The 20,424-nt window shown below is 44.6% G+C and overlaps 1 protein-coding gene across 5 annotated transcripts in view; it reads right to left on the bottom strand.

The window, feature by feature from the left end:
* Positions 1 to 20,424, bottom strand: part of RBMS1 (RNA binding motif single stranded interacting protein 1) — a 146,918-nt gene that overhangs the window by 76,855 nt on the left and 49,639 nt on the right. The window contains exon 1 of one of the 5 annotated variants that reach the window (XM_084524116.1): positions 15,304 to 15,707. The exons of 3 other annotated variants lie outside the window; for them this stretch is intronic. In XM_084524116.1, the coding sequence (XP_084380242.1) occupies positions 15,304 to 15,366 (63 nt within the window). In that variant the 5' untranslated portion in view covers positions 15,367 to 15,707. Of the gene's footprint in view, positions 1 to 14,646; positions 14,809 to 15,303; positions 15,708 to 20,424 lie in introns of those variants that run through there. One more of the 5 variants, XM_084524113.1, reaches the window with a different exon arrangement.

The following is a 20,424-nucleotide window of genomic DNA, read 5'->3' as shown; positions in this document are numbered from 1 at the left end:
GGCACGTAGGGTAACCTTCTGCATTTTATCCTTCTACTCATCTCCTTTTCAAATCATGACAAAGTTCTTATACTGGGATCCTTCCATAGGTAACCTACAGTTTTAAAAACCTGAATTCTAACTCAAATTCTGAATGTAAAGTCTCTAATGAATGTCTTGTAGCTGTGATGGCAGCTATAAAATACCACTGGAGTAAAAATCTAAAAAGAAATCTAACTTCAGGCATGCACAGGACTGTGCGTACTTGAAATCTCCTTGTTGTGGTTTTTTCCCCCCCAAAACTGACTTTAACATTTGAGTTCTAAAGCAAACTGACTTTGATTTGAAAACCAAAGTAACCATATTTTAATGACATTCCAACTAATTCAAGAAGCACCAACAGTGCACAGTAAATGCAACACAGGATTTTGTACTCCACTGCCTTCTCTGCTCTGAAGCCATGTCTAAGGGAAGCGTAACATATTTTTACAATTACTTCAGCACAGGTTGAGGTGACTATCAGCAGATAGCTGATAGCCACTTTGAGTAAAAACAGTAAGGAATGCTAAGAATTCATGCCAACTTTGCCATGGTATTTTGACATTCAAGAAGACCATAGTTGAGACCATGCTAATGCAACTGGTCTACATATAATGTCTGACACTCAGTGTGCAATTCTTTGTCAGGGTGAACACATCTCCAAAATGTGATTCTCCCTCACAGGAAGAACACCCTAGCTGAATGGAAGCAGACAAGTATTGCTAAATTAGCAACATAGCTGATTTTAGAACAAGAGCAAGATAAGTAGCAACTTTTAAAATAATCAGACTCTTATGTAAGGAGTTGTCAGTATTCTGCATTTACATACATCAGCCTTGTTCTGCTTTCACCCAGTGGTTCTACCTTCATTTGCAAAAATTTGCCCAATAGCTTTATAAATGTCAATGTTGTATAAAGCTGACAGACCAAAAAGCACGAATGTATGATGTTGGCAAACCTTTCAACGTAAGACTTCTCTACAGAATAACAGAGAGCAAACTCTACTTGGTTTGCACGCTGCAATACGTGTGCCAGTTTTCTTTGGATTTTAATGAGGTTGTGTGTAGCACGTACATGGCTGCAAATGAAATTCCTGAAGTCTTCTAAATGATTCCTGAGACTCTACATGGCTTCCTAAAATAAACCTTGGAAGTTCAGATCTCATTAGAAAAGAACTGGAGTCAGACTTCATTGCTCTTAAAATGTTTGTCCCTCTTGCATTGTTTCCCATTGCAAGGCTGGTGTTGCAGACCCCATGCAAGCAGCCGTGCAGGTGCCTGGCTGTGCTGCCCGCAGTGTGGTGGGCTGTGGTACCCACCCACAATCCTCCTCAATGCAACTATATCTGCTGTGATGCACGTGCTAACAACGGCAGGATGGACAAGCTGCTAGTTGTAGCCTTATGGAAGGTGACAAAGCAATGCTTTGTTTTATTGTACTTCAACTCAGCTGAAGCAAAACCAACTTAAACCAAGAACTGAGGAAGAGCTGTAGGTGGGAAGACTTGAATTTAGCATCAACAACAACTATTTCTAAATTTGGGGGGGCAGTGGCTATCTGTCACCTTCTTATATTTCTCAGAGATGATCTTGCATTGTTACGAAGCTTTAGGAAAGCCCACCACATCCAACATGTTTGGCCTAGGGTTCACTGCAACATATCCTAGTGGCATAAATGGTCCATTTCTACAGGCATATGACAAAATATGCTCGTTCATGCACAGAACACTCCTCTGCTCCTCAGCAATAGAAGGCTGGTCTGTTGTGGCCAGGAAGACTCCCACAGCTCTGCCCTACATAGCACACAGTGATTTACCTATGCACAGGCGCCACTGAACAAATCTAAAATCAATTGAGCATGATCAACTATGTTTAACTCCTGGGAAATTCAGAAACAAGGAACAGCTCATCTGGTCGATGAGTGGTCCAGACAGATACCAACCAACACTTTTCCTGAGGCTGCTGTTACTACAGAAAATGCTGTTGGAGTACAACGTTGTAGATGTTAACAGACAACTTAAGACTGCCTCAGCTGATCAGCAAACACTAGTTGCAGAAGATGCAACTTGACAAGCAACAAGAAACTATGGACATGTTTCTATGCCTTGTTATCAGCACACTGCCCCATGGCAGAGCCATCCCTGCGGCATTCTAGCAGGTCCTACTTAAAACCAGGTTTGGAAGGTCTGAACCCACGGCACACCAAAACCACAGTCAGGACAAACCACTCACTAATAACTGAGAACTGATTTTTTAATATGTTCCTTCAAAAAAAAAAAAAAAAAAAGTGCACATTTTTGTATTAGCAGTATTGCTCCAAGGATCAATGGCATTTCCATTCTTCTCACGTACTGCTTGTACTTCTCATGTACTCCCACAACCTGACATTAAGGGTCTGGACCCACAGTGAAGGTAACTCAGAGTAATGAATATGATGCTCAGACATGTCCCTTCCCTAACAGCATGCTTCCTCTGCCTCTGCAACAACTGCAATAACGTGGCTGGGAGCCAGCCCACTCTGGGGTCAAAGGAATGCAGAGACAGAGCAAGGTTGGAGGTACAAATACCTCTGCCTGTGGCTCTTACTGAGAGAACCACTGAGCATCACCCAGCTGCACCCTCGTTTATGGCCACTGCCTTTACATTCTTGCAGAGGACAAACATCTACTAGACTTTACAGGGCATAATCTAATTCTTGGGGTCTCCTTATACCATAGAAAAAGTTAACTTGTCCCAGTTTGTATCAAAACCAACAGCTTTCAGATTAAAGATAGTTTGATGAAAGCTACTTCGGGAAGCATGTATAGCTCCATGGCCCACAGAAGTTGAGTTTAGAAGTCCCCTTAAAACACAAAGTTACCAAACACTGATTTAAACCAGTCTGTGGGTGAACTCTTTTGAATTTTAAGCCATAAAAAAAGAGAAGCGTGACATCTAGTTATAAAGTATTAGGGAATCTAACCAATTAGTGAATCTAATCCTCTTTATGCAAAGTTATTATAAAAAAAATGTTTCCCTGAATGCAAGTGATTAAAGTTGCACAGACGAGGAGTCCTTCCATACATTAAGGCAATTCACAATACTGAGAACAAAACAGATATGGGGACTTGATGAAACACAGCAAGAAATTTGCAAAAATCAGCGTAAACAGAATTCAGCACATGAGCCAAATTTTATAAATAGTAGTTTCCTTCTCTTTGTAAATAGGGAAATCAGGATTTCTTCAGTAGGATGACGTTCTCAAACTTGTGAAAGTAAGCAAGATTAACACCAAAGGCTCATCCATAAAAACGAGGGCAAGATTTCCAGAGGTCAATAAGCTGTGGTGGAGCTCCCCAGGAGATTTCCAGCTGCATCTTCAGGATCATTTGTCCATACCAACCTCTGACCATGCCATCAGGCAGATTAAGAGCAGCACAAAAAGCTAAAAGCTTTCAGACATTACTGATGAGGTGTCTTAAACATGAAAAGTCAACTCTTTAATAGAGTTGTGAAGTAGCAGCTGAACTTTCTGGAAGACATCAGATTTGCAGTTAGAGAAAAGGAAAAAGGTGGTATAAAGAAGTCAGACAGCTTCATCACCGCTGGCAAGATCTGCTGCTCTGATAAGCTGGTTTTGGTGCAGAACCGAATAACACATATGGATGACTTTGCTGGCCCTGTCAGCAGCTCAGCTTCAGAGCCCACCTTTCCTTCGGTTTGGCTCGGGGACCCCAATTAAGTGCACCAGCAGCAATTGCTGGTCGGCTGCATTTCAGCCAGCTGGGTCCCAGTCCCTGTGGGACCACAAACTGAGACTAGTTCAAGGAATAGCTTAAGCTGGCCCAAAGCAGCAGTCTTGACCACACCGAGGAGATTAGAAGAAAAAAAAAAAAGGGAAGTTCAGACTGTCGCTTTCACCATCAGTGCTGACTCGTGGAAGTGGTAACAGTACAGCGTTAGGCAGTAAAACAATCAGAAGTTAAACCAGCTTCAGCTTTACATACACAAACTACATAACTGCAGAAAATACAATTGGTACCTACCTCTGCAACTAAGCCTTTAAAGTATGACAAAAAGCAGTGTGTACAAGTCCAGCTGCAAAAACTTTGGTGAAATCCTGTGTACGTACCATAGGCAGCAATGCTGCTCTGGCTTCAGGGACAGATTTTACTTATCACTGTATCTGAAACAAATCTGAGTTAGTCTTTTTTTTGTTCTTTAAAGAAAGATGTTTTGGTAGATGCTTATCACTTCTTAGATCCAATACTTTATGACTGACTTTATGACTGCTGAAAACATTTCCTCCCCCCCCCCCTTCTTCTTAATGACAATCTTTTCCCAAATCCTTGAGCATACACTTCCAAAAAAAGTTCTGTACTTAAGCCTGTTTTATTTATCATTTCCTGTTCTTCTCAAAATCTGGAATTTATATTTGAATAATGCAAACAGACAACCTCTTCTAACTCTTTTCCATGGTACTCGAACTTCCCTCTCATTTTGCCTTCTAATTTGAAGCTTCTTTCTTGGTTCGAACCAAGAGATAAACATACATATTATACACACACACACACATATACACATGCTTGTAAACTTTAATGATAATTCATGCAGCTAGTTTTTAATTGCAAGAGAAAAGCGGCCTTCAGCAGTTAAGAATATCATTCAGATATCTGAAACTCAAGCAGTGTAGTATGACTTCAGAATTAAAATGTTGGTGACTTCACAGTGCATGACAATTAATATCACAAAACTTAATTTTTAAGTTAAATTACGAATGTTTAGCAGCAGTAAGCTGAAGTGTTCTTTGGTGCATCTTAAAAGTTAAAGGAAGCAACACTCCAGACAGCTGCTGGAGCGAATGTCTGCCTGCATAATGAATCACCCATAGACACTACAGAGCATTGTTAATTCTGAAATGAAAATTACAAGAATTAGATAACACCTAGGAAGGCTTCCAGATGTACTGCTAATACACCACTCCAAATATATGAGGAATTCCACAGCCAAGATGGAGCAGTCCTGGCAGCACAGACAATAGTCTATCTAGCTCAGGCATACAAACGGCTAGAGCTAGAATTGCAGAAGTGAAGCAAGCAGTGCCTACAGCAGTCACCAGCATAGTCAGATGCACGTGCAGCCGTGTATGAGCACAGCTGGCAAATACAACTGCAGCACCTGTGGAAGAGCCTCTGTTTCTGGGAGGGGAGGGGATGTTTCACTTGAACCACGTCTGGTGCTATGGCAAGGGATGATAAATACTTTCATGCCAAACACGAGTCAGAAATAAACTACTCCATTTGGGCACAGAGCCTGACCCATCCACGCTTTTATTAATTGTGTTCTTGTCCTTGGCACAAGGATTCAGATGAGGAATCTTACCTCTGAGAGCATCAAAAATGACAGATAAAAGACAATTCTTTTGGTAAGTACACTCTGAATTGTTAACTTTAAAACACTGTAATGAACAGGTATCTGTCCCGCTAACAGTGAACATTTGAAGACAAATTAATCACTTGCCTCTACTTACTGCACAAATATCATCCTGAACAACTGCTTTCAGATGTGTCCTAGAGTGTGGGCAATTTCAATAAATTGTATTTTTAACCAGAATATTCAGGTCCTACCTTTGCAGCTTGTCAATCTGTGTAACCGTTGGATGTTTAACACTAATAGTCTTGTAAGTCATTATTAGTTTGCTACAACAGCCATGGTAAATTGAAGTCAGACTGCACACTGCATTTGCTAAAAGAATAAACCAAACCTCTGAGTATACATGATTTAACTGGATTTCAAAATTAAAATGGGACAACAGAATATTGGAAAGGGAAACTTCCCAAAGGAGAAAAAATATGGGGTTAATTTAGCAGGAGAGATAAAGCCATAAAGCACTACAACTACCTAGACAAAAAAAAATCTACAAAATCTAGGCCATGAAACTTCATGGAGTTATTCCTGTTCTATGTAATTGTCTGCATACTAAAATTCTGCTTGGAAAGGAAGACTATTGCTGATAAAAACCCAACATCTTCCTAAAACTAAAATTGTGGACAGTTCTACCAGTCCAGTTTCTTGCCAAAATGAACTCCGTCATTGTTACAATCTAGAAACATCCAGAAGAGTATTCATTTGAATGTTCCCCCAGACTGTAAAGGAACTACACACAGAGTCAATGACGAGCAAAATTTGAACATGAAGTTTTACCACTCTGAATAATCCACTCCATCCTGAGCTTCAAAGAACAGGCTTAAACGTAGACATGTATATATGTGGTGTGTATGCATATATATATATATATATATATATATATATATATATATATTAAGCATTTTAGCCTTAGTTATTGTAATATCTGACCCACTTCAGTATCTCAGTAGATTTCTGAGCAAAATCTGTGAGGAAAACCACTGTTACCAGACACCTTTTGAAGAGCCAAACCTAAACAACTTACCTAAGATTATCCAAAAAGTCTTTGACAAGACAATGAAATTTGAACTTTATGTCACTACCTTAATCCCTGTACTGTCCTTGGGTAAACATTATAGGTGTGGCTGATGTAGCACTTTTAGCATCACTCTAGACAATGGCTCAACACAGAACTTACTTTACGGGAGGAAGAAGGTGGAGAGAAAGGAAACCAGCTCTGAGGATTCAGTAATTTTGGAAGGGGTTCACCTGAGAAGCGTAACACCAAGAAAAATACATCTTCTGATTGAAGAATGAAAATCACAGATAGGTTAATTCCATCATTTTGTATACAGGAATATAAACCATAAGTTAATTCTGAAACAATGATAAAGTTGCAAGTGAAACATTAAAACTGAAAGCACAAAAAGGTCAAGAGCTTCAGAGCAGGGAATTCCTATCAACTGATCAGAAGGTGTAAAGAAGAAGGGTTACATGAAAAGCCAAAATGCCTCCTATAATGACTAAACCAGTCCTCAGCTCTTCGTGACTTCCCTGAGACCACAACACCACACATGCGACAGATCTAAGAACAGTATGTTTGTTGGCAACATGACAAAATCTGGTCCAAGAGTTAACTTGATTTTGTCACTATAGCAATTAAAATATCACCATAAAGCTGAAACAATGAATGACTGCCTTAACCATTCCCATCACACATTAGCCTTCGTAGGATTGTGGAATATCGTAACTGGGAATGGACGCAGCCCCCAGGGCACCAAAAATCCCACTCTTCTGTCTCAGTGCCGCAGTGTGCCCTAAAGCTCACCAGCACTTTTAGCCAACAAAAGTTCTACACAGTGAATTATGTCCCAGTACTCTTCAGCATTAAAATTAATCAAGATTTTCAACATCGTCCACAGCTCCTCCATACCCCAGGGTAACACTGTTTCTCTCCTTTCAAAAACTGTCCCTGGTTCTGGAATATGTACACACACACACACACACTGGAAGCCCTGTTTCCCCAAGACACTAAAGGATCAGTTATCACTTTTTTTTTTTTATTTAAGCTAAACACCGTAGAAATACTTTTGAGAAAATCTGGTTTTGCTAAGCATTTCTCACAAGCAGCACCCAGAACTACTTCTCTTGGAATGCTGAAGAAAGGCCAAAAACCATCACTGTTTCAAAGGTTAGTAGCTAAGTAGCTGTATTAAATACCTAACTCCAATGTTTTCTCCCAAATTACGCAGAAGGATTTTTAAATAAGCACAAGTACTACTGTAATGGGGATCATGTAAGCCAAGTAGTTTGGATGGAATAATATTGAAGCAATTTAAATACCATTTGATTCTGCTGAATGTCAGTCTAATACCAACCCTAGGATACACCAACCATTCATCTCAGGTTTCTCATGAGGCAAATTCAAAGGTCTTCTGATTCTCTGTCTCAATAAGCACTTATTCACATCAGTAGTCTCACCACACTCAGTGGCACCACTGGGTATGCAAATATGCAGTGGCATAAGCAAGAGTCTTAAAGCTCAGACCCACATTTTCAGACCTCTTCTTGAACTCATCTGGAACACAGACCACTAAATACTTCAAAGGACCTCATCGTGCTGGCAGTAGCTTCTGCACCGGTCAGAAATCTGTACAACTGTTTGCCCAGCTCTGCCAGAGCCCAGGTTTATTTGGTGTGGGTGCTGCTCTCCTGGGCTCGCACAAGGCATATTCCAAGCCACCAACAGTAGCCAAGAGAAAATTCCTGTTGCACAACTGTATAAGGCATTATTAGCAAATTATGCGTATAGGTAGGAGAAAGAAAAACACCACTCCAAGACTTGAAATTCATCCTTCATAGCATGAAAGCATAATCTCCTTTGCAACACACCAACCATCTTCTTAATGCTGGGCTGAAGAGCACTGCAAAGCCTGAGTTGGCAGCATTGCACCTGGCCATGCCCAGGAGACGGTAGTACCTCCTCCTCAGAAGAAACAACATACAGAGCCTTCAATCAGAGACTTCTCTCTGAACGCAACCTGAGGGACCAGGGTTGTGCAATGACCAGATTCTCCCTGGGAAGACTGGAAGTCATCTGCCACGGCACTACATACAAGGGAAAGGAAACTTTCCAGTGCTCCACTGCTGTGTGCTGCCTTGTTTTTGTTTGCCAGTTTTAAGAATCTTGTATTTTTTGTTTGAAGGTTTGTAAACATGGATTCATATTTGATTTTACCTTCATCATCTGCCTTTGTGTTTTGAGTGATTTCAGATTACTGCACTGACAAGCATGAACTGATACGGTTCCTTGTGGGTTAGACAGATGTTACGACAGGGTTCTGATTCACCTAGGAGGAGTCATGCATACAGGAACATTGCTTCAGATTTCTGGAGATAGCTGGATACTTCTCCAGCCAGCTGCAGCAGCCTTCCTGGGAGCTGGCAGCTCCTCGAGCTGAAAGCCAGCGCCCCACAGCAACTAACCAGCCTCAGGAACGCGCCCTGCAACTGCCACCCAAACCCATACCCCAGTTCTGGGTTTCACTCCTCAGGCACACTAAAAATCGAAGTGCCACACGTGTCTCAGATGTCTGAAAGGACTGAAGCCTAACACTGCTACGCTGCAGTACCCAGATGACAGAATGAATGAGATATAGTTAACCTGTGGAGTCACAGCCACACTTTCTTGAAGCAATGCACCATCTGGTAGAGGAGATTTAGATATAAAAGAACAGAAAACAATAGAAGGTAAGAAAAGAAGCAAATCTCCTTCTCACTTAAGTGGAGAAACAGAAAATCTGCCCAAAATAGCATGTGAGAGTGCCGCTAAGAGACTGTCAAGGAACGGCATCAGTGATAAGCCAAAGTCACCGTACATTCAGTTGCCAAAACGAAATGCTCCATTTCACAAACAGAGAAACGTCAGGCAAGACTAAGCTTGATGCTCACCTTGCTCTGCTGCTTCTGCTGTTCTTCAACCAAGAAACCAAGGAAAATTAGGCCCAAATCAGGCTGCACAGAACAAAGGCTGATTTGTTCCCACCACAACTTCAGTGAAGTTCTGCAGGACCAACCAAGCAAGTGAAAATCAAAACACCCACTCCATTTTACACATCATTTTCCGAAAGCAGATTACTTTAAACAAATAAGACACAGAGCAATGATTTCCTAAACTGGTACAATTAAGTGAACAACAGGGCTTTCACGAGGATGCATGAACAAAAGGCTATTTTTGTTAACGTTATATATTTATTTGTCTGCATTCGTAGTTATTATCTCTGATTTTGCAACAGACCGGAAAGCTGATGTATCATCATACTATACCATAAATTCAGAAAAATGGACACCTTTGAAACACAGTAACTATACTTGTGTTTTAAAGAGCTTATCACATTTCAATCCATTTGCTAGATATTTTAATCCAGTGAATCTCAGTGCATGAGTTAGGCCTTAGAATTGGTATAAAGTTTTATTGTTAAAATCAATCTACTTAAACCAAAATAAACATTACTAATTTAAACCGTGATACACAAACTAATTCAAACTGACAGAAACCTAGCACAACCTGAATCTGCTTAAAGCACACCCCGACCAGCACTCGGTTACTTCAGCTGCAGTTTGAGAGCACTGTGTGTCAGCACACAGCTGCAGCTACTCTGCTGTAACTACAGTCCCTTGAGGAAAGCAGAGCCAAACCTGTGCTAATCACAGTAACCAGCCCCTGTAGCACATGATTTCTTGTTGTGTGTGTGTTTTGCTAAGTTGCTGGGTTGAAGGCTTGTGCTTATCTAACACATGCTTCTCCCCCATGTTTCTCCTCTATTAGTAACTCATCCCTTCCCTTTCCTGTTGCATCAGGAAGCTGCAAATACAGTGGCTTCTGCAGTGCTGTTATAATTACCACAACACACTGTAATTCTGAAACGTATGCAAAATAAGTAACAATTACTTCAACGAGGTTTTTGAAGGCATTTAAATGTGGTTCTGTTGGCTTTCTAGAAATCTTCTGACCAACATGCTCCAGCCAACATCAAAACACTTCCAAACACCTTTTCATTAGGACTACAGCTTTATACGCCTTCACGCTGTTCCCTAAATAAGCTCTTTTAAAAACAATCTGAGGCAGAAACAGAAAAAAAACATCCCTAAGAACCCGGAAATGGAGCTGTGAGGGGAGAAGCAAACGAGTTCCTATTCTCCATTGACTTCTTTTGTTATATCCCATCTCACAAAACAAGCAGACATCAATTTTAATGAAAACTTTGGAGATGGAAAAAAACGCTGGCTGAAACAGCTATCTTTTCTTGTTAGTTACCAGAAAAAAATGCATAGCAAACTCCCATTACTTTTATTAACTTGATTGCAGTACTGTGCTGCTGTTTTAGGAGCCATCACAAGCTCTTGGGAAAGGATTTTCCCCTCCCTTCCTTCCCCTCTCCACCCCGCCAGTAATCCTAGTTTAAAGGATCTAACCCTTCTGAAATGTGTTAACTCAAGCACTTTTTTTTTCTTCTTTAAACAGTTGGAAGTTTCAGGAAAAAAAAATGAACCCAAAAGAAAACAGCAGATGTTCAAGACCCAGGCTTCCATTTTCCCTTCCACATGAAGCTTACTGACAAAGATACAAACTTTAAACAATAAAACTTCCAAAGAGATAAAAATATACTATTTACCCTTTTAGAAATACTAAACAAAAACTTTAAATTGCCAAATACAGATAAGAATCGTATCACTTTGCATAATCTGTACCATCATGACTGACAAGATAAGATGCTTCCTTTTATTTCTTTCATTCACGTTTGTCTTACAAGTATGGAAACCCACTGACTGAGCAGTTTTGCTCTCCTGAGAACAAAGCAGTACTTTACAACCTTGGAGATGCACTTAAAAATTTAAAATAGATGCTGCTTAATATTAAGAGCCAAGTCTCCTTAAAGGGAGGTAGACTGTACAGATTGTGTACGATATAAAGGGAAATTGACCTGGTCAGGGCAAGCTGACAAAAGAAAGTGACCAAGTCTTAAAACTCAGAAAGAAACAAAAATAAGCTAAGCCCATGCGTTCAGGTAAGCGCTCAGTAAGGGTGCCACAGCCACCTGGTCTCTCTGCTGCTGGGGGCTGTGTGCCGTGAGGGGTCACACCAAGCTCTGCCTGGGTCTCTCTCACACAGACACAGGAAACAGAAACGATGAAACCGGGTTACAGGTGGAGCTTCTCGATACCTTAAACCTACAGATAGAGTGAGAAGCTCAGCTGTATTTTTAGTCTCAGACTGGCCAAAGCTTTCTTCGCTTAACCCCCTTCTTGAGCCTCGAACAAAACCCAACCTGTGGCACAGCGCCTGATGTTAACAGAGCTGCACAGAAAGATTAATCAACAGCTTTGCATGTCTGTCCTTAAACAGGCCAAACACCAAATCAGTGTTAAATTCCTCACGTGCAGCTACGCCCAGCTAATCTGCTTGAAAGCAGCAAACTATGTAAATCTACTTACATGGGCGAGATAAATATGACACTCATCAAAACGTAACAAGAAGCACTGTTGCCGGGCCAAGCTGCTGGAAGGCCTGACCACAGTGGGCTGTGGCGGGTGGGCCACCGCGGTCACCTCCGTCACCTCCGTCCCAGCCCTGGGCAGCTGCTGGCTCTGCCTCTGCCAGAAGCCCGAGGGGAGCAGCCTCGCTGCACGGAGCGCTTCCGTCAGATATCTGCGCTAGCTCTCTGGATTCAAGGAGCAGATGGCAGGAGAAAGCCTAATTTTCCCATTTACGATAATTTTACAGTGTGTAGAAATATTTACTTCGGAGGAGCGCCTCCCGATTTACATGAGAATACCGAAGGCGGGAGCAGGGACGGAGCCATCAGCTCTCAGCACAACACGCCGGGGCTGAGCAGGATATTGTGTGTCGCGTCGCTTCCTCAGCCTCACGGATGCACACATGTGTGCTCTTTGCATAACTCGTGTAACCTTGTTAGCAAAAATATTAGATTACGCCTACCTTCTTCAGAGAGGATGCGTGGTCACAAGCACTGTGATAGGTTATTATTGCAGATACTGCATGAGTTTTAGCCTTCAACTAGACTTGAATCTGCATTTCCAGAAAATCATCAGAGTTGCTACTCATTTTGACCATGCCTAACTTTTAACACAACCTGGCAAGAGGTGTTTTTTTTTGTTTGTTTGTTTTGTTTTATTTATTTTTTAAATATGTCCATTGACCCATAATGCAGGAAATGCTATTGGAAATACAACTTCAGAAACCCTGTTTTAGTATTCTTACAAGCACCCTAAAACACAGAAAGGATTAGACACCACCTAATCGCATCTGACCTGAAACTGAGGATACCGACTGGCTTCTACATGCCTGAGTTACACACTGAAATAGATACAACAGATAACAAGCATAATAGTGTAAGCACAGATTCGTTTATAAAACAAAATAGAGTTCTTTGGGAAAACAAAGAGAGAGTATGGGCAAAACTCCGGACCTACTGTAGCTAACTAGAGGCTTGCCAGCATTTTAAATGAAGACAGAATTTCACATTACATTACAATGCCTTAAAATAAATCAAGAGTATCACAATGACTTTTACCAGCAAACACAGTATCTAGTATTAAACTACCTGAATCTGCTACAGAGTCTTAAAAATGTAACAGAAAAATACCGAAAATGAAGTGCTGTTATAACATCATTCTGATATCATGTATGCCACAATGCAAATAGAGACACACACACACTCTGCTGAGAACATTTTAGTTTCATTTTGAAGTTACTTATTTTTTCCCCAGGCTCATATACTAGGAGCTGTTAGCAGAGGACATCTAGCTGCTCCTTTTACAGACGATGGCAGGCTACTTTTCCTACAATATTTGGTCTCTTGGACTAAAATACAATTGTAACTCTATTGTCTGAATATGGATTGCATAGAGCACAAAAGGAATTAATCTGGACTGTTTCTAGTTATCATGAGAAAAAACGAAGAATTAGGCTCATAACACTCCTCTGTATTGTCTGGCATCAGCTCACCCCTGCAGGTGAAGCCCGAGTGAAAGGGAGATCGGAAAGTCAGTCTTTAAACGGCCTCAGCCCACATGAATGAAGTTAATGGGAGTTTTCCAGGGACTTCAAGGGAGAAAGGCGCAGGCCCCAGCTCCTTGTGTAGGAAGCGTTTGAGCGGAGAATGGCTACACGCTAACAAAAGAAACCTCTGGTACCCAGGGTCTTAAGACCACATAATACCCCCGCATTCACCTCTTTCCCTGCCTATTGACAGGAAAAAAGGGTCTGTTTGTTTTTCCGATTCAGTGTGCCCTTTCAGCCCTCTGAGCCCAAGGAGCACACGGCAGCGCGAGGAGCCCCTGGCTTATCGGCGCGCCGCAGGCCGGCCGCTCGCTCACATCCGCGGGCAGTGGGAGCCTCGCCCCGCGCCCGGGCCCGCCAAGGCCCCACCGAGCCGGCATTAATGGCCCTTTCAGGGAGAGGATCGAATAAATTGGCTTCATTTACAAAGTATGCAGAAGCGCCAGACAAGATCGTCAGCGTGGGTGTATCCAGGGCATTTATTAAAACCAAACCAAAACCAGCACACACAATAAGCATGTTTTATTGCGTATGGACTTGAACGCTTCAAGTACAAGATACAAAGATAACTCCGTACACTGTTAGGCAGCATCTGCAGAGCGCCACTGAGATAGCACACAAGCGATTCTTATCAAAAAGATATTTCTCTAAAACGAGGGCGGAGAAGAAAGGAAACAGCGATTTTTGTGAGCTACGACTTAAACTCTAAGAAAACGCAGGAACCGAACTTGCGCTGTCACGGGGGTTCCCTGCGCAGAGCCACGCACGGAGGGCCCGCAGTCCTGCCGCCTGTTCCAGCGGCCCCACGCGCGGCCGCCTGCGCCCACCTGCGGAGGGGTTTGTCCACCTGGAAGAAGGCTGCCACGGTGGCATCAGTGCCTGCTGTCACCCTCGGATCTCGCCGGGGACCTCTCCTCCGCTTGCCCTTTGGGGCACAGCTACAGAACGCGTTTTCTGACCAGCTTAAAGACGTACTTTTTGAAAAATATCGCAGGTTCAGCGAGAAGTAAGCGTTTCTTACTAAGTACAGTCACGTTAACGCCAGCATTTCTGGTGGGGGGTGCATTTTAAAAGCACAGCCGAAGAGCCAATGGCCCAGCAAGGTTGTAGTCCCTCTATTTTATTTTCGGCGGCTGAACAAGCAAGCGAGCAAGCAAATACCTCTCTCTCAGTACAGCTCCATAGATGCGAGCACTCCGAGCTTATCGCAATGATCTGTCTGCCCAGAAAATGTCACAGGATTTCCCTTGTGTACTTCAAGGGGGAGAGAAGGGGAAAGTCTGAGGCTGGGCTGCGCCAGCGGGTTCCCGGAGGCACGTCCCAGCGAAACGAGCGAGCCCCGAGCCTTTTGGCCATTTCACGCGAGGCGAAGAAAAAAAAAAAAACACACACACACACACACCCGGCCCCAAGTTTCGCTTTGCAGCCCGGGTTGCGACACCGGGCAGGGCTTTTTTAACTTGTTGCCGAGCTCGGCGGGGCCGGCAGCCGCCCGGCCCTGGGCGCCCCGCCGCTAAGGTCACCCGGCGGAGGCCGCCCGGGCGCTCGGCAAGGTCACGGCGCCGTTTTTAAGAGGAGACCTGGGGAGGGGAAGGCGGGTGGAGGGGAGGGGGGGAGGTGGTGTCTTTTTTGCGAATCCCAGCTCTGCAGAAGCGAGCGGCGGGGCTGCAAGTTGCAGCCGAAGGGGAATCGCCACCCCCTCCCCGCTCCCCCGGACGGAGGAAGAAAAAAAAAAAAAAAAAAAAAAAAAAAAGAGAGAGAGAGAGAGAAAAGAGAAAAAGCGGGGGTGGGGGGCCCACGGAACCCCGCCGCCCTTACCTGCTTCCTATACGGCGTCCGGCTGCCGCCCGCCGCGCTGCTGTTGCCGCTGGGGAAGATCATCGCCCCGCCTGATCCCCAGCTCCCCCCCGGGATGGGGAGCAACTTTGGCGGCCGCCGGGCTGCGGCGCGGCGGGGCTGCAGGGCGCCCCCCGCCTCCGTGCCTCCCCGCCGGCTGCGGCTGCGGCGCGACCCTCCCGGCCCCCCGCGCGGCTCCGCTCCGCTCCGCGCCGACCCTAGCCCTCCGCGGCCGCCCAGCCTGCCATCAACGGGCGCCCATTGACCGCCGGCGGCTTCCCCGGCCCGGCCGATCCCACCTCCCGCCGGCCCCAACCACCGCCCAGGAGGAGGGAGCGAGCGAGCGAGCGAGGGCCGAGCCGCGGAGCGGGGAAGCGCGGAGCGGGCACGGCGCCCGGCGACCGCCCCCGGGGCCTTGCGCGGGCGGCGGCGGCGCGCTCGCGGGGCCGGGGCGCGGCCGCGGGGCGGCGCGGAGCGGAGCGGGCCGAGGGGCGCGCCCCCGCGGCGCGGAATGGTCGCGCCTGGGGGGGGCCGGGGGGGCGCGGCGGGCCCGCGGCGGAATGCGCGGCACGCGGGGACGGGCGCAACTTGCGGGCATTCCGCCGCGGGCCCGCCGCTGACTTTCACCCCCCGAACGGTGCCCGGGGGTGTGTGTGGGGGTTAAAAACGGGAGTTTGGAAGCGCGAAGTTTTGCTGCGGTAGGGAACGGGAGGCTGTCTGGGGGAACGCTGCTCCAAGCCGTCGTGGAGGCTGCTTTGGAGGCGCAGGAGTGGTGTGGTCTGCACAGAACTGGGGCCTAGGACACGTTGCATAATAACAGCTGTTGGGCAACAGGGCTGGGAGACAGAAAGAGACTGAGAGGAAAGATTTCCAGGTCCACTCGCGCTTACTCTGCCCTGTTTACATCCCACTCCTCGGCCGTGCCGGTGCACTAGCTTTGAAGAAGCCCACGCTTACAGTGCTGTCATGCCACTGAGCTGATTGGTGACATGGCCAAAGACCTTCTGGTGCAGACATGCATCACCAAACACCTTTTGGTTCTTCTTCCTCTTTCTGGCAGTAAGGTGGCCCTAATCTCACACACAAGTACAATGAAAATAGCTGGGCAGAAACAACAACTTGCCAGGTAGCTCATTCCTCACAGGTCAAGCAGCATCGTGCAACCATTCTGACAGTACTCGTATTTACAAACACCATCATCTTCTTTTACTCTTCACAAGAAATAATCACCAAATATTTTGGCATCCTGATATACTGCCACCACCCATTTGAGCTCATTTCAGCACCGCAGCACAAGCAGTGCCACTTGGCAGAGCTACGTTCTGCATGACTTCCCTTTTCCTCCTCTCCAAGCCCTGCAGCGGGTCTCCTTGGGCCCAGCCCTGATTCCATAACACGCCTGAGGGCTGCCAGTACCAAAACCACCGCAGCCACTGACACAAGTGGCAATCCCTGCTCTTGAAAAATGTTTGATGGAGCGGGTATGTACCAGCAGACTGCGTGCCAGGTCAGGTACTGTCTGTCTGTGCCACTCTTCCTGCAGGATCACACACCATTTGCATTGCCCCTGCTGCCACGGAGCTAGCACAGCAGCTGAAGCTAGGATAAAGTCATATCCCCCAGTCTGGCTGAGGTGTAGCTTCATGCACACTGTACATCAATAGTGGTGGCTATGCTGCTGGAAAGGTACCGGTTGGGCAATTGATTCTGGGTGGAACCTTTTTTTTTTTTCCTCCTCTGATGAGATTAGTTTTCCTCAGATCGTTTCCTTTGTCTGGTTCAGTATGTGGCTGTGCTACAGCTTGTGCGTAATGGAGGAGGTAGCACGGGAGCAAAGATAGGCAGCCACAAGAGGGTGGATATGACTGCTTGTTTTGGCAGCAGCATCAGATTATATTGGCTTAATCTGTTCATGTACCTGTGGCTTAATTTGATAGAAATGTAGCTGTGTGCTCATGCCTGCCCTGGGTGTAGTGCAGTAGGTGAGCTGCGCTCCAGTCTTACTTGTTACAGACCCATGGTCACAGATGGCACCATGGGTCTGTAATCAGCTTCAGTGGCAAAACACTGTCTCAAAAGCTGTACAAACTGAACTGTGAAAGGCTATTTCTGCTCCAAAATGTGCTCAACAAATGAAGAATAAAAGTGGTATTATTCTGCATGGTATTCTGGTTAACAAAGGGGTGACAAAGCTTCACTCTGCTACACCTCCACCAGGTCTTTGTTAGCTGGGGATGCTCAGAACGGCCACACCTTCCCATCTCAGGGAAAAACCTTTTCAAAAACCATCAGTCATCCCCTGCTTCCTCCCCTCTCCTCTTCCTGTCCCATCCCCAGGCCAGCAGAAGGGACGCACACGATGTGTACTATTTGAGGCCTATTTGGGGGCACTGGGAACGAGCTGAAGAACAACCCAACTCAGTGGCTGAAATTCCTGCCCTGCTCCGCTGCCACACCAACCCACGACATTTGTGAGTCCAACAGGGATTTCCCTCGGCTGGGTTCAGTATGTGACATGTCTCCCTCGCTTACCCTTACTCTTTTCTAGCACACCATAAAAACATACAACAGCAAATAATTCTCTAAACATCTACTAGATCACCATCAACTGATACCTGCTTGTTCAGTTCTGTTACAGGAAAACACATTATAGAATTTTCTGGGAAGAAAACCTTGGTGTCCTATCCTATGTGCTAATCTACCTATCAAGTTTTCTGCTGTTCTGACGTAGGGCCTGAGCAATCTGTCCCCACTCTTGTCTTAAATGGAGAACCAGCTGCCTCCCACTATCTCCTCGAAGGTTATCAAGAAGACAGAGCCAGGCCCTTTACAGCAGAGCATGGCTGGAAGGAAAGACCTAAATTGAAATGACTAGACACAAGGAGGGTCACTGCCCAGAGAGCTTGTGCAGTCTGCAACCTTGAACATCTTCAAGACCAGACTGCATCCAGCCCTAAGCTACCTGATCTGATCTCTTTGCTGATGCCGCTTTGACAAGAGCACTCCCAAGGTCCCTTCCAACCTGGACCTCGGCTCACCTGAAAAAGCTGCTTTGGTCTTTCCCAGAACACAGGCAAAATGATTTCTGTGTAAATCCCTGCATTTCAGATTAAGCTGACAAGGTTCTAGACAATTCCCTGGACTTTTCAGTAGATATGATACATCAATTCAAGATACTGATAACTAGTTCCCCTATGCGTTTTCTGGGATTCAAGCATGCTTTGTAGGCCAAGAAGACTTTTAGTTTTACAGGCTTAGCAATTTCAAAATTGAAACAGACTTGCAGGTAGGCAGGCATCTTGCTGGTTTCAGTTATAAAGGAGCAACTCTTTTTGTTTCTGCGGGAAAAGGTGACCATGGGGGCTAAGAATACCCATGTTAATTATCTGTAAAAATTATGTCCAGAGCTTCTTTAATTAACCCAGAGTTACTTATTTAGAAATAAGGAAAACTTGCCAAGCAGATCTGGCCTGTTTTTGATCTAAAACATCGTGATTACATGTTTTTATGTACAGTCAGAAATGTAGGTTTGCAAAGAGACTGGGTAAATACAGGAAGATTTCTCTGAAAACCTGAAGACAACTGGAAGTCCTCAAGGATCTATCAAATAACATTCGTCAATCTTAACAGGAGGCTGGTAAAACTAACCCATTGCTTTAAAAACAGTTCTACACATTTAAACTGCTACTTTTTCATTCCTGTTCTAAATCAAATCCATGGCTTCCCTTATTTATCTCAACCTTCAGCTGAAGCAGTTAGCTCCCCATAGGGCATTCAGTGCCTCTGCAGGACAGATGGTTCCTCAGCCTTGGATCTGCTTTAAAAAAGGAAACTTTATTCTGTTGCGAAACCCTCGGAGTCCAGATTGGATGTCCTGAGCTTCCTCATAACCCCACTCTCGTGCCAGGACAAGTGAAGCTGGCCATGCGAGGACCTCCTCAAGCCCCATCGGTGGTGGGGCGGTTGTGGGCACCTTACTTCTCCACGTGGATAGCACATGAAAGGCCTATGAGCTTTCCACCACAATGCTCATTTGGTTGAGGATCCACCCTCTCATCGCACCCTGTCATATGTAAAAAGATACAAAACAGAGTAGGCTGGAGGCTGAGCCACAGAAATGTAAAAATACATTCGAATACCCTATGCAAGCTAAGGAAACAGTATGCGGGGCTGAACTTTGAGAGATATTAAGCACTTCCTGAAATGTGTTAATAGTGGGGTATGGGAAGCTGAGTATCATATAGAAGCAGATTTTTAATTTTAGCATCGAATTATTCAGAACTGAGATGAAGAAAAGCATTTATAACAGCTGACGGAACAAGGTAAACTTCATCACATGGGAAGCTCCTTTAGAGATAATCTCCTCATCGTTTTTGTTGTTATTTAAATATCCCAAGTATGCAGGAACAACAAAATCAGTATCTTCCTAAGTGAAGAAGAGAAGAAAGGGTCAGTAGAAATGGGACACATTATAGCCATGAACATGCAAAGGGTTTTTTTTTTTTTTTTTCTTTTCTGTAGAAAATGAAAATTATTAAGAAACAATGGCTTCTGCAGATGCATATGATCTACTAAGAAGCAGGTATTGCACACACAATGAGAAGCTATTGTCTAAGAACACCGTCTTGAAAACAATCACAGGAGTATATTCAACAATAAGAAAAGAATCTCCATGACAATCAGAACTGAAATCTGTTTCAAATATTGGTAACAAGATACCAAATTATTTATGTTCTGGATTAGAACATATAAAAGTAAATGCTATTTTAGCACTGTACAATATACCAGCTCAGAGTCACTATCACAGATTTCTGTTGAAAACTCGTGATTAGCACCGATCAGCTCATTCTCTCTGGGAATCCTCCCACCTAAGTCTTTAATTTTCCCATCACCTCTGTGGTTTTTGTATAGGTTTTTCTCCTTAAATCCAACACTTGCCTGTGAAACAAAGACCAGTTCTCTACTCCATTTAGTGCACACCGAATGCCTCTGCCTTGGCCACTGGGTTGTGCCTCCCTTGGCATGCTCAGACTCCTCCTATTCATTTCAGCTTGCACTTCATTCCTTCCATGCTTCCTTAAATGTTCCTGGACGGACACTTCA

This window comes from Aythya ferina, assembly GCF_964211825.1.
Source record: "Aythya ferina genome assembly, chromosome: 6".
NCBI lineage: Eukaryota > Metazoa > Chordata > Aves > Anseriformes > Anatidae > Aythya > Aythya ferina.
The sequence above is the reverse complement of the archived record's forward strand: the minus strand, read 5'-3'. Positions and strand labels throughout refer to the sequence as shown.